The sequence below is a fragment of the Myotis lucifugus genome, unplaced genomic scaffold (genome assembly GCF_000147115.1).
Source record: "Myotis lucifugus unplaced genomic scaffold, Myoluc2.0 scaffold_85, whole genome shotgun sequence".
NCBI lineage: Eukaryota > Metazoa > Chordata > Mammalia > Chiroptera > Vespertilionidae > Myotis > Myotis lucifugus.
Window position 1 is genome coordinate 1,737,078 of NW_005871133.1, and position 14,912 is coordinate 1,751,989.

The 14,912-nt window shown below is 37.4% G+C and overlaps 1 protein-coding gene across 3 annotated transcripts in view; it reads left to right on the forward strand.

Moving 5' to 3' along the window:
* Nucleotides 1-11,864, forward strand: part of GPHN (gephyrin) — a 414,574-nt gene extending 402,710 nt beyond the window's left edge. For 2 of the 3 annotated variants that reach the window (XM_006090983.3, XM_023755821.1), the window contains 4 exons: nt 3,261-3,325; nt 7,304-7,407; nt 9,061-9,157; nt 10,865-11,699. In XM_006090983.3, the coding sequence (XP_006091045.1) occupies nt 3,261-3,325; nt 7,304-7,407; nt 9,061-9,157; nt 10,865-10,998 (400 nt within the window). In that variant the 3' untranslated portion in view covers nt 10,999-11,699. Of the gene's footprint in view, nt 1-3,260; nt 3,326-7,303; nt 7,408-9,060; nt 9,158-10,864 lie in introns of all 3 variants that reach the window. The other variant, XM_006090985.3, reaches the window with a different exon arrangement.
* The last annotated feature ends 3,048 nt before the right edge of the window (nt 11,865-14,912 follow it).

Genomic DNA, 14,912 nt, shown 5'->3' on the forward strand with positions numbered 1-14,912 from the left:
CCTCCTAGGAGGAAAGAAAAATAACCAAATACTAAGATCTTGCACATATCCTAAAAACTAATAACTCCCTAAGGAAGGACTGATGGAAGCTCTATAATCAATTGTAAATCTTTAAAGAATATCAAACATTGGTGTTGATGAAATATGTGTGGCCATGTCTTCAAGCAGTTGTCTACCTATTCAGACCCCTGCTACTCTGTAAACCTTTGGTTCCCTATTCAAAGGCTCAGTGTGTGGGTGATCATTCCAGCACCACCCCCATGCCATCAGGGACAATAACAATAATGCTGTAGTTCAGAATTATACTCTGATGGGTGCTCATGTGAACCCCAAGAGAGAGTAGAGGTGAGACTTACCGTTAGGAGCTGTGGGAACTATTACCATATTCCAGAAGCCTTTTTTAAGTGTCCCTAGCCCTTGTAATCTCCCTGATTTATTGGGTACTCATGTCAGTTCTAGGATAGCGATCAGGCTTTGCCTCCATGATTTTGCTATTTAAGTATGAAGTTAAGATTACCCCTAAAGTTTTCTTCACAACTTGATAGAACTTAAAATTCTTGGCATTTTAATTCTGTAGTTACCCCAATATGGATGCTACTGACAAGGTTCTTTTATTATTGAAATTGTTGGATTTGGATCATTCTTATTAGGAATATTTTATCTTAAGCAAATGTTGCTATGGTGTGGGTGCACAGGCTTTTTCTTTTCCTTTCCCTATGGGCCATACAAATTTGATTAGAAAACAGAGGACATCTCAAAAGTATGTCAGTGTGCTTCTCACTAACCCCAAAAATTAAATCAATTATTTCCTTTGCAGTGAGAAAAAAGATGGCATTACTTGCCCTCACCGCTAGAAGACAATTATTTGTGTAATATATGTTTAAATTAATCTCAGCACCTGTGATGTATAATTTTAGCACTCTTTTTATTTTCAGTCTTTTATTTACCACTTACTTCAACTTTGGGACTTCATCATCAGTTCCCTTAAAGTCATAACCCCTGTGACTTCACTCATTGTTCTGTTACATTCTCATCTCAGGAGGGGAATTGAACAATAAGTGTTGAGTTCCAAGGAAATGGTTTCCCAGAGCTTAAAAAGACTTCACAGTCTAGCAATAGGACACTCATGACAGCAATGCATGATAACAAAATGTTTTGTTGTAATGGAATTTTTTTTAAATTAGTGCCTTTAGATAAATCATAGTACCTGTCTGCAAGATGCAAGATGATTTGAATTGGCTTTAAGTATAGTAGATGGAAGGTATTATGCATTCCCTCCTCACTCTTATTATGCATGTTAGTTTGCTATAGTAAAGTGGTTTAGAATTTTAAATGAGCTTCCTTTACTTGGCCAGAATTTTATACTTGTCTAAAGGTAAGATTTTAAAGATAATTGCTGCCTAATAGTACAAGAACAAATATAAAACCTCAGAACATTTTAGTCTTGCTCTTCCCACGTACAGTGCATTTAGAATGTAACTAACCTCTTTCATTTTAAACACAGAGATACTCAAAAAAAGCATTTGGATTATTATCAACCAGATCTACCAATCACAGTTTTTATGAGTCATCTACAGTGAACATAGCTGTTTTTGAGAATGCATCTTGGAAATTATTTTCATCATACAGTAACAATCATTGCCAAATAACCTATCCACAAATCAATATGACAATCTAATCTCATCTTTCTAAACTACATCAAAGAATCAGAAAGTAAGCAAAAAATAGCCCTCAGAGTAGTCAAAAATAGATGTTATGAAGTCTATATACAGCATACCCTATATACAGAGCCTCATCAAGTTATGAGTCATACAGTTAGACAAAGCTTGGTTCAAATCTTTGTTTCCCCACTTAGTAGCTGAGTGATTTGGGGCATTGTTAATCTCTCAGTTTCCTCGTCTATAAAATGGGATGATAATTATCACCTCATGAGATTACTGTGGAAATTAAATGAAATAATAGATGTAGTTAATAGAACTTTTTTAAAATAGTAACTTTTATTATTGTTGTTATTATCATTCCAACAATATAACTACTATTACTACTTTCTGGTTCCCAAACCTAAGCAAGCTTTAAGGGTAGAGATGATGACAGTCTAGCATTAAGGGAAGCCACAGAAAAACACTAGTTAAAAAAAAAACAAAGAAAACAGATGCCCTGGCCGGTGGCTCAGCTGGTTAGAGCATTGTCCCATACACCAAAAAAAGTTGCAGGTTTGATTCCTGGTCAGGGCACATACCTATGGTTGTGGGTTTGATACCTGGTCAGGGTGCGTATGGGAGGCAACCAATGTTTCTCTCTCACATCTATGGTTTGTAAGTGAAAAGAACACAAAATACCCTTGTGACCCAAAATCACTGTATTATAGAAGAGTAGAATAAGTTAATAATAATGGCTGTAAATCATCAAAAAATATTATGACCCATTTTTGAAAGCCCAACCTGCAAAAACAGTAAAAATAAAACAAATTTGGGTGCTTAAAAAGATAATTTTTCAACTATAGGAAACTTCATCACTCCTTAAGGATTCTACATCACTCAAGTTTCATTAATACGATAAAAATTATAGCTGAAATTCTATGTAAAGGATAGGCAATAGAAAAAAATTACTATTCTTAACTTCCCACCTTCTCCATGCCACTCACACTTACCCCTCTCCATGCCCCTCATGGTAAAGATTCATGTCAGAAACTTGAGAAAGTATAATATGGGAATTTTTAATATTATTATTGCTTTAATTATATTCTAGTCATGGTTCTTTTTTATTTATTTTGACATTTCAAAACACTCCTTTCATAGGAGGGAAGTTCTTATGTTTATTGCTGAGTACAATTTTAAAGGGTTGAGAAATACTCCTTTTGAACAATAGGCAGTTATCTGATAGGCATGTATTATGAGGTAACCTTCTGATAATAAGAATGATTGTTATGAATCACCAGCAACAGTAGTATAGACATCATTAGCTAGGTGGGTGGAGAAACTCCAGGACTTGGGATACTCTTCTATGACACTGGCAGGAAGGGAGAAAAGTAAGCTACAGAAAACCAAGGAGTTTGGTTACTTGGAAATAGTAGATGCTAAAAACAAATTAATTTACATGCTCTTGAAACACTTCAGGATATAAAGATTTAAATAATCAACAGAGAAGTATTTTTATATGACAAGCTTTCTATTAGAAGAACCATGTAACAAGAAAACTGGAGTACTGAATTTACCTGTTATACTACTTTACAGAACTAATAATCTTCTTTTTTTCTCTAGCCTGCCAACGACATTTGCAACTTTGGATATTGATGGTGTAAGAAAAATAATTTTTGCACTACCAGGTAAGAATAATTGAAACAGTTTATTTTGCCTTTTCTGAAAAAAAAAAATGACCAAAAATGATTTTGAATCCCAAGTGACCAGTCCCCTATCAGAGTACTTGATTTGGAATCTAAATGACCTGGGCTCAAGTCCCAGCTTTACTTACTTGATGAATCACTTAACCTCACTGAAGGTGTTTCTTCATCTATAAAATGGGGCTAATTACTACTTCACAGGGTTGGTGTGAAAGTCAAATTAGATAGTATATTTCACAGCACATTCCAAACCCTAAAATGATAACCAAGTATTAGCTGTCACTGGATCTTTCTGGGGCACCTGCTTTTCCTTATGGGAGATCGGTCAAAGTTAGCAGCCTAACCGTGTCCCCAACTTGAAGTATTGTGCTCGAGGGGCCAAAGGGCTGTGAACCACACATGCAAATGCTAGAACAAAAAATACAAAATTGCTTTTGGTTTTGGCCAAATTTGGACCGTAGGGAGGGGGGTGAGCAACGTGGAAGGAGGGGCTACTAGTATTGGTGCTTCTCAGCCAAAATCCCAAGCATCATCAGTCTGACCACATCACTGTCCTCACCCTCACTGCCAAGTGAGCAGAAACTCACAGGTTCAGATAGTGGTTATTTCAGCAGGGAAGAGGATGCGAATAACACTTTTTAATGTGTTTCTGTACTTTCTAAAAAGCCAAGTGGTTCCATTCACAAAGACTTTCAAATTCAGCTTTTTATCAATTTTTGGCTGTGTATTTAAAGCCGTGCTTTTAAAGCCATTACTAATCTTGAAAAATTCTAAAGCAGTTGAGAAGTTTTGTATATCAGCTTGGTTTTTTTTCCCAACTTTAACAAAATTATCCTCTAATCTGTAACAGTGTCCCATTCTCTCTTTTTGACACAGGTTCCTTCAGAAAATAACCTACTTATTTTTTTATAACCTACTTATTCCTTTGAGATGTTTATTTGCTTTTTATATTAAATAAGTCTCAAAATAGAGATATAAAAAGAAGAAAGCAAGCAGAAAAAATATAGGACTTAAAAATCATTTTTAAAGCCCCAAAGAATTTATAAGCAAAAAAGAGATTAGATTTCTATCATATAGGAAATTTTAAGAGAGAGGACATGTAAGGAAAGTAGTCTTCAAGTTTTATCTGTAGTATAGAACTCCTTGGGGCCTTTAATATATCCTTAGCTATTCCAAAAACCATTATATAAAACTATGAACCTCTGGTTTTAATTTGCCTAGAAGACACTGTTTACTTTGTCTACAGAAGCTATGACTCAGCCTATAGCCCATCAGTGACAAAAGGATGTTACAGTGGGAGACTAGTTCACCATTTCTGAGGAAGTACTGTTTGTCTACCAAAGAAGTTATAATTAACCTATATTCAAATTACTACTTTCATTTGAAATTTTCTCTGCTCAGCCTGAATAAACCTAAAGAGGGCAGCAGGAGCTCACATGTTCAGACTGTAAAACCAGCGAAGAGGTTCCTTTCACAAGGATTTTAAAATTCAGAATTGTATTTCTGCTTTCCCAAGGGCCATGCATGTAAAGCCATTAGTAGGCTTCATAAGTTTTAAAGCAGTTTAAAAGTTTTGTGTATCGACTTGCTATTTTTGTAACTTTTTAGAATTACTGTATAACACATTCACTATAAAAACTTTAGAAAATGATGATAAGCATTAAGAAATGTTATCCATAATCCTCTTCCCCCTGAAATAACCACTTTCCGAAATTTTCTATATCAGTCCTTCCAGTCCTATTTTTATAGAGTAATTTTATAAAGCAATAGCAATTACAGGAATTCTGTAATCATTGTTAAATGAACTGTGTTTTTTTCCAGAAAAAAATATTTATTTGTATTTTTGAGGCGAGAAAAGCAATTGATTTTTTATTGTTTAAAGTATTACATATGTCTCCTTTTTCCCTGATTGACCCCTCCCCCGCCACTCTCACCCCCACCCCCAAAAGTCCCCACCGCCCCAGTGTCCCTGTCCATTGGTTATGCTAATATGCATGCATACAAGTCCTTTGGTTGATCTCTTACCTCCCCCCTACACACACCGCTGCCTATTAAGACTGTAGTTCTGTTGGACAACTCATTTTCCATTGAAATAATAAGTATCACTCATCACCTTTTACAACTTAAAAAAGATATTCTTAGCTACTTGTAGGTAGAAGAAAATTAAAAGTATGGTTTTAGCTAATAAGAGGCTAAATTAACCATTGCCTTTTACTTTGATGATACAATTAGCAGCACATAGCCAGGCCAAGGGAAACCAAAAATCTAATAGCCCATCTTATATCTCTAGTATATACATACATATTCACATACTGCGAGAGTCCACAGCCAGCGTGGCTTTCGCGGGTTCGAAGGCTTGGAGGAAGAGCTGACGCACAAATGATACACAAGACGGAATATTATTTTTAATACCAGGGGAACCAGAGGACAACTTAACCATAGCAGTCAAGTTCTCCCTGTTGCTTCTTCCCCAGCTGCTTTTATTAGCTAGAATACACAATTGCCTTTAGGAATGCAAACAGACATATCAATGGTAACGTTTAGTAAACAGTAAGATTGTCAGGTTTTGGGGGAGTTTGCTTTAGGCCATTGAGTCAGCAGCAGGTAATAAAATGTAGATATTCACCCTGTGAATATCAAAAGGAGTCCTGGTCAGCCTTCTGCCAGACTCCTCACATTTATATCAACTACTGTTGATCTTGGTCTCCAGCAACATACAACTGTATAAAAGTATTAATAAAAATAGAATTTTAGAACCAGAAGAATATTGAGAATCATATAGTCCAACCTTTATTTGGTGAATTAGTTAAGTTAGACTCAAAAGGTTTAGAACTCACCAGGGTCACAGCTTGGTTAGTTAATATACCACACAAGAAACTACTAAAAATGTGTTTTTCTCAGTCCAGTCATGTTTTCACAATGTACCTTTCCTATCTTTAAAGTACATGACACAATCAGATTCCTTCTTGGAGAGGTACAATTGAATTTCTCAAATTTTTATTATAACTCTAAAAGAAATTGGTGTTTGAATTAATCCGCTCAGGCTGCCATAACAGAATATCACAGACTAGATAACTGGATTATAGATAACAGAAATCTGTTTTCTCACAGTTCTACAAGCTATATGGACGCAAATTTAGTTTCTATTGAGGTTTTTCTTCCTGGCTTACAGATGGCTACCTTCTCCCTAGGCCCTCACATGGCCTTTCCTCTGTGCACAGGCACGCCTAATGCCTTTTCCTCTTTTTATAAGGACACTGGTTCTATTGAATTAGGGCCTCACCCTTATATCTCATTTAATTTTAGTTACCTCTCTAAAGGCCCTATCTCCAAATAAAGTCACATTGGGGGTTAAGACTTCCACAAATGAATGGGAGGGAAAACAACACAACTCAGTCCATGCAGTATTTATCTTCATGTCCTTCACATTTTAAATCATTTAGTTTTATTTTTTAAACTTAAAGAAATGTCCATGTATAGGGGAATATGGATATTTTTTATGCTTATCCTACTTTGTAATTTTCTTTGTATTGAGCATATATTACTATGGAAGTTTTCAAACATAATAATAGCAAGTAGACAACTATAAAAAGGGGAAGGGGTGAATGGGGGGACATCTGTAATAGTGTAAACAGTTAAAAAAAATAGCAAGTAGAAACTGCTTTAAAACTTACCAAGATTGGTAATGGCTTTCAATGTATAGCTCTCAGAAAAGAAGAAATAAATGGTGTTAATCAACCTCTGGATATCAGAAGTCTGCATTTCATTGGTAGACCCAGAAGGTTGTACCCTCTATGGCATTTGCTTGACTATACGTCTATTCTGGCATCCTTTTGGGATTCAAGGTGATTCAGAAGAGAAAGACAAGTAGTCATGTCACTATGATACCTAAAGGTATAGACAGTCATAATTGTGCGGTAAATTTTATGTGGATACTACAATAACTGCATGGTTGACTTTCAGGGAATCCTGTGTCAGCCGTGGTCACCTGCAATCTCTTTGTTGTGCCTGCACTGAGAAAGATGCAGGGCATCTTGGATCCTCGGCCAACCATCATCAAAGCCAGGGTAATGTTTTCTAATGACCAGGAACCAAAATAGAAGCCTAGTAACAGTTAAGGATATGATCGAGATCTAGAAACATCTCGAGTTTTATATTAGTTTTGAGAGGAAATGGGGTTATAGTCTCTCCTTTGTGATAGAAAATAGAGGAAAGGGCCCCTTTTATTTCCCTCCCACATTATTTCATGACTTCTAACGTGAACAATTTTCTCCAGCAAGAAGTCCATATGGTAATGGAGATATAATGACAATTTGATGCAACTGATTCTTGTTTCTTAAATTAATATAAATATCTCCTTCAAAACAACCCCATTTTGTAGATGAACAAACAAGTATCAGAAAGCAAAATAACTTGCTAGTACAGCCATCAGTTAGCAGTAAAGCTGGAAGTACAACCTAGGTATGGGTAACATCCCATTCCAACATTTGTTCCACTGTACTCCCATAAACCAATCAGTGTGCATTGTTGCGGGGGGTGTTGGGGCGGGGGGGGGTGAGACCTGCTTAGCAGATCACACAGCCATGCGAATAGCTCTTGTAGTTAGTACTGGAGAACACACAAACAGAGAGATATTCAAAGAGAGATTTTGCCCTCAAACACAAAATAATTTAGGAATAATCGCAAGTTAAACCCCAATTGATATGAAATAGAGTATAAACATAAGATTAAGTGAAAATGTGGAGTGTGATTTAATCAAGAAAAACACCTTACAATTGAATTATATTCTAGACTCCAGAGGAAAAGCATGGGTTGTCAGAGTGAATAATTAGAATACTTAAAAACATAGTCACCAGAATGGATTTGACACAGACTAACTTAAATCAAAATTTCCCATTTTAATTGCATCATCCAATCTAAGCAATATCTTTGTTAGTTAGAGCTACAGCCTTTCTATATCATTTTAAGGTAAAGTGATTTAAATGATTATTATGCTAATAAAAAATGTTAATTCTTGTCCTGGCCAGTGTGGCTCAGTTGGTTGAGCATTATCTCATGCACCAAAAGGTCACCGGTTCAATTCCAGGTCAGGGCACATGCCTAGGTTGTGGGCTAGATGCCCAGTAGGTGACAAGTAGGAGGCAGCGTATCAATGTTTCCCTCACATCAATGTTTCTCTTTCTTCCTCTCTTTTTCTCTCTCTCTCAAATCAATAAAAACATATTTTTAAAAATTAGACCCAATCTTTTCATCTGCCTCTTCCCGAACTATGAATACCAACTTCTTGGCCTTCTTTTCTCTTTTCATCGGAGCAACCCAACCTCTGGATTTCCTGTATTAAGAATATAAGGTGGGCCCTATCTGGTTTGGCTCAGTGGATAGAGCATCAGCCTGTGGACTGAAAGGTCCCAGGTTCAATTCCAGCCAAGGGCACATGCCTGGGTTGTGGGCTCGATCTCCAGTGGGGGTGTGCAGGAGGGAGCCAATCAATGATCCTCTCTCATCATTGATGTTTCTATCTCTCTTCCCTCTCCCTTCCTCTCTGAAATCAATAAAAATATATTTTTTAATAAAAGAATATAAGGTAGCAGTGGTGGAAACAGCAGAATACCAAGATAATTTTCATGTCCACTCTATTCTTTGCACAAACTCCACCACCTAGTTCTAAGAGATGATCCCAAAATGATCAAATTTGTTTTATTTTCCTCTCTATTCTATAGTTATCATGTGATGTAAAACTGGATCCTCGCCCAGAATACCACCGGTGTATACTGACTTGGCATCACCAAGAACCACTGCCTTGGGCACAGAGTACAGGTTAGTCGTTCACACCTACAGGTACATCTGTGCCCTTATTCTGCTAAAATCACATGTATATAATCTCCTTCCTTGGGTATACACAATTTGGAATTATTATATATTTTCCTTTTTGGAAGATTAGATGAATTAAATATTCTTAAACATACAGTATAACAGGACAAAAGAGTAAAAAAAATTATAATAAATATTTAGTTATCCATGGAGCCATGTTTTCTAGATAACCATTTGAAAACAAATCTATAATTACAAAAGATTTTTATCTGTTAGTTCAACCGGTAAGTTCTGAGCATAATTTTGGTTGTAGGAAAAGGAAAGACTGTGGCTATGCCACCTTAAAACATGAGAATAAAGCCCAATTATAATGTGATTCTCTAGAGCAGCAGTTCTCAACCTGTGGGTCGCGAACAATGAAAATACATCCTGCATATCAGATTCACAACAGTAGAAAAATTACAGTCATGAAGTAGCAATGAAAATAATTTTATGGTTGGGGGTCACCATAACATGAGGAACTATAGTAAAGGGTCGCAGCATTAGGAAGGTTGAGAACCACTGCTCTAGAGCCTCCACTATACCCTAGATCTTGTTAAAATTTAAGGACTAAGAAATGGATATTGATAATTCAGAGTTCTATAGTTACCTCTTCTAGACTTTAAACTTTTATCCCCAGCTTCTCTAGTCATATTTTACCTAACTTTTGATGTAACGCCAGTAAAATTGTATTGCCCTTGAAACAAAAGTCCTGTCAAGTGCAGATATCAGCTAACACTGTGACTAAGAAAGTAGGACTCTAAGCAAGTTACCTCAACTCGTTTGAGTCTTGTGAGAATTAAATAAGATAGTTAAGTAAGCCCGGCCGGTATGGCCCAGTGATTGAGCATCGACCCATGCACCAAGAGGTCACTGGTTCAATGCCTGGTCAGGGCACATGTCTGGGTTGCAGGGTCAATTTCCATCAGGGGGCGTGTGGGAGGCAATTGATCGATGATGTTTCTCTCTCATCAATGTTTGTATCTCTCTCAAATCAATAGAAACATATTTTTTTTTTTAAAGATGGTTAAGTAAAGTGCCTACCACCTTGTCTGGCACTTAGTAAATACTACTAAAGAAATGGTAGCCGAAACCGGTTTGGCTCAGTGGATAGAGCGTCGGCCTGCGGACTGAAAGGTCCCGGGTTCGATTCCGGTCAAGGGCATGTACCTGGGTTGTGGGCACATCCCCAGTAGGAGATGTGCAGGAGGCGGCTGATCGATGTTTCTCTCTCATCGATGTTTCTAACTCTCTATCTCTCTCCCTTCCTCTCTGTAAAAAATCAATAAAATATATTAAAAAAAAAAAAAAGAAATGGTAGCCGCTGCTATTATTATCATTATTTTAATAGATTTTAAAAGTCTTTCTTTTTCAGACACACATAATAGTTCAGCCTGAAGAGGAAAATTCTGTGGTGTTTTGCATAATGCTATAAATTCCTGGTTTATTCTTTTAAGCAATAATTTTTAATGTTTATTTTTAGAGTTTAGTGGCAAGGTAGTAGGGTACAGTAGCAAGGCTACCGGAAAAGGGTACTGGGAAGTCTGTTCGTATCTCTTCCTCTTGAAGACCTATGTTTCTATTAATGGGTTCTTACTTTGGAAGGAACTAGAGGGGCTCCAGATGTATCCACAGTGATGCTTCTGCTGTTGCAATGAGAGTATTTCTTTCTAGGTAATCAGATGAGCAGCCGTCTGATGAGCATGCGCAGCGCCAACGGATTGTTGATGCTACCTCCAAAGACAGAGCAGTATGTGGAGCTCCACAAGGGCGAGGTGGTGGATGTCATGGTCATCGGACGACTATGATGGTCACCAGCGGAGAAAGCTTTGATGCATGTCCACATATCATTGACTGTATCCTGTAATATGCAACGGCACAGCTAGTTTTTCTGATTTGGATAAAAGTTGATCTGTATAGTCAACATCTTGAACTATATTTCAAAAGAATTTAAATACCTTTTAAAGAAAAAAAACACCTAAAAATAAATCTTAACAGATAACTCTATTCTGATTATATCAAAGCAAATTTTTCCTTTCTTGCAAATTGCTTTGTGTGTTCAATGCTAGGTCTGATAGCGATAGCTTTTAGTAGACAGCAGTAGGTGCCTGCAGAACTTGTGTTTTTCTCATCTTTAAACAACTACTTATGCTCTCAAATCAAGGCTGTCTGCTTATTTATACTAGCGTAGGCAACACTTGGATTTCCCTTCTTAGTATGCTTCATAACCGCTTTACAGAGAGCTTTCGCTTGTTCTTTATCATGTATCTCGTGTTTATGTGCACAGTGCCAACAGAAGAGCGACTGGGGGAGGCCCTGCCCTGCCTCCAGGAGAGCCATCCCTCGCAGAGCTTCCGGGAAGTTTCTCACCCCAGGAGCCTCATGGCACAGTACTCTTGGGCAGTAACTGGATACCTTTTATTTGAACAATCTAACTGGGGGGAAATGCTTCCTTAAGTGCTGACGGCCTTTTTAACCAATACATTTAAAATTGTACAGAAAAAAAAAACATAAAATCAAAGACTGATCTTGTACAGATATTAGTGTTACCAGCATTCATGTGGAAATCAAGAGCAAAGAAAAAATAATGATAAACAACTCTGTACCATAACATTTTCTGTAATGATACTGAAACTTAATGAATAAAAAAAATCCTTGATCATTATATAAAAATCCATTGTGTTGGCCTTGTTATTAAACATTGTCATGTATTCTCATGGGGTTCTGCCTGGATGAAAGGCATATTTAAGATGACTCAGCAAGATGAAGTGATATAAAGGAGATGTAAAGTGTGGCTTTATATAACTATATTTTACTACAGTATTGTGGTCTGTAGCTTTGTGAAAATACAGAGTAGAAGACAGAAGGGAACCTGTGGTTGGTCTGGTGTTTCCAGTCATAGCTAGAGAATAAGAAGCAGTTCAGAGGAAAGATAGTTGATAATTTAGGAGCAAAATAACTAAATTCTTATGCCATAAAAACAAATTTCAAACATCTACAGTTCTTTGGAATGGAGGGGAAACGTAAGTAGTGCACCAGGAAATGTCAGATGAGTACCTTTTTTTATCATGTTTGAAAGGAAGTGAGAAATGGAAATAATCTGTGCTGATCATAGAAAATGCAACAAATGAAATATAGTTTATCCACGTGGTTCCTTTAATAAAAATTTAAGGGCACTTTTCAAATAGTAATAACAGGACACTGAATATGCTGTAGGTTATTCTTAGTAAAGCAAACAATAAAAATTGCCCTCTTAGTAAACAAGGTACCAAGTGATGATGAATGAAACCAAGTTGTAAACAAATATTTGATTCTAATATTTCATATCTCCAGAGTTGAAAATACAATGTCCTATATTTCAGGTTTTATACTTGCAATTAAAGAAGATAAGGTTAGTTAATAGAGGTCAAGTGAAAGATTATGAACAGGGATTTACCTATATTCATTCAAGAAGTATTTATTGATCATCTAATATGTGCTTGGGAACAACGTATATCATGCTACTATTTACAAAGATGAATAGAGATAGTAGCTAACATTAAACTCCATCAAGGGAAAAAACAAAAACATAATATTTGATATGTTTGATACTTGAAAATACATGGTAGAGTGTGTAGAATATGATAAATGGCATGATTCAGATTTAAAGAGTTGGAGAAGTTCAAATGATTACTTCCTATAAGGTAAGATTTCAAGGGATAAGATGGCATTTTAGTGGGTCTTAAAGAAAGTGTATAATTTTAAAGATGATGCAGGAAAAAGGCATTCCAGAAACAGAATTATGGACAATTAATAATAATTATTTCTATTATAAAATGTAAGCCCCATGAGGGAAATAATTTTGTTTATTTTATTCACTTACATTATCCCAAGTCCATAGAAGATTTCCTGGCATATGTGTATGCATCAGTAAATATTTGTTCAATGAAATACATTATATAGAGCTTACTATATGCTCATTACTTTTCATTTGCTTAATTTTCACAACAACCCTGAAAGAATTATTTCTATACTAGATGCCTGATGCACGAAATTTGTGCAAGTTTAGGCCTTCCTTCTCCCAGCTGCCGGCACCAGCTTCCCTCTGGCACCCGGAACCGGGGCTTCCCTCGCAGCCCCGGCTTTGTCCGGAGGACATTCAGTCTAATTAGCATATTATGCTTTTATTATTATAGATTACAAATGAGAAAATTAAGGCACAAAAAGATTTAAGCGGGGGGGGAGAAAATGGCGGAGGCTTAGACGGACGTGTTGGATTCAAATTTAGCAATCTGGCTTGAGAATCTGTATTCTTAAACACTAAGCTAAAGAAACAGAAAATTGATAAAGAAGAGGGGAGGGCCATTGGAGCATCTTAGTGTGGAGTGTTGGAAGAAAAAATCCATGAATGGAATGGAAGGGAGAGCATTTTGTAGAAGAAAAGAAACCAGGTAGAGCAGTGTTCCAAAAATCAAGGAGGAGAGTTTCAAAAAGGAATGATAATAAACTGTAAAAAAGAAATGTCACGAAGGCTCAGAAAGATTTGTTGATTAGGCAATTGTTGGTGAGCTACATAAGTGCAATTCAATAATGGGTTGAGGGCGAAAGCCAGATTACAAAATGGAAACTGTAAACTTGTGCATAAGGAAAATAGACACCGGATGGTAGCTTAAACCAGTAACAAGGTGGAGGAAACATTTTTGTGAGTTTGGCTTTGAGAAAAGAGAAACAACAGTAGCAGGCATATGAAAAATTCCAGAGTAAGGTTTCAGATGGAGAAAGAGGAGGAAGGAAGGGCTGGATTTCAGAGCCCTCGGGGCCCAATTAGGCTGGAAAAGAAAAGAAACATCTTTCCTTCTGAGTTAGAAAAGGGAAAAATATGAACACGCTTGAAACAAATACAAAGGGAATTTATATTTTAATTGAATTTACTGGGGCAACATTGGTACACAAAAGCATACAGGTTTCAAGTGAACAACTCAACAAAACATCATCTGCACACAGCATCATGGTGTCTATTGCCCCTAGCAAAGTCTCTTTCCATCCCCTTTCCCCACCTCCACTTCCACCCCACCCCACCCCCCTTTTTCTCTGGCTAACGCCACACTGTTGTCTGTGTCTAGGTGTTACAGATATATACTAAATATACTAGAGGCCCGATGCATGAAATTTGTGCAAGAGTAGGCCTTCCTTCCCCCAGCTGCCAGCACCAGCTTCCCTTATGGCACCTGGGACCTGGGCTTCCCTCACAGCCCCGGCTTCATCCATAGGGTCGTCTGGAAGGACATTGGGTCTAATTAGCATATTATGCTTTTATTATTATAAATATATATACACACACATACTAGAGGCCTGGTGCACCAAAATTCATGCACTCAGGGGGGTCCCTCAGCCCAGCCTGCGACCTCTCGCAGTCTGGGACCCCTCGGGGGATGTCCGCCTGCTGGCTTAGGCCTAAACCAGTAGTCAGACATCCCTTTTGCAGTCCGGGACCCCTTGCTCCTTACCGCCTGCCTGCTCGCTGCTCCTTACACTTGGCTAGCTGCTCCTTAGCACTGCTGTGGAGGCAGTGAGCCCGGCTTCTGGCTGAGTGTGCTCCCCCTGTGGGAGTGCACTGACCACCAGGACACAGCTCCTGCATTGAGCGCCTGCCCCCTGGTAGTCAGTGCGCATCATAGCGACTGGTCGTTCCGCCATTTGGTTGATTTGCATATTACCCTTTTATTATATAGGATGTGTGTGT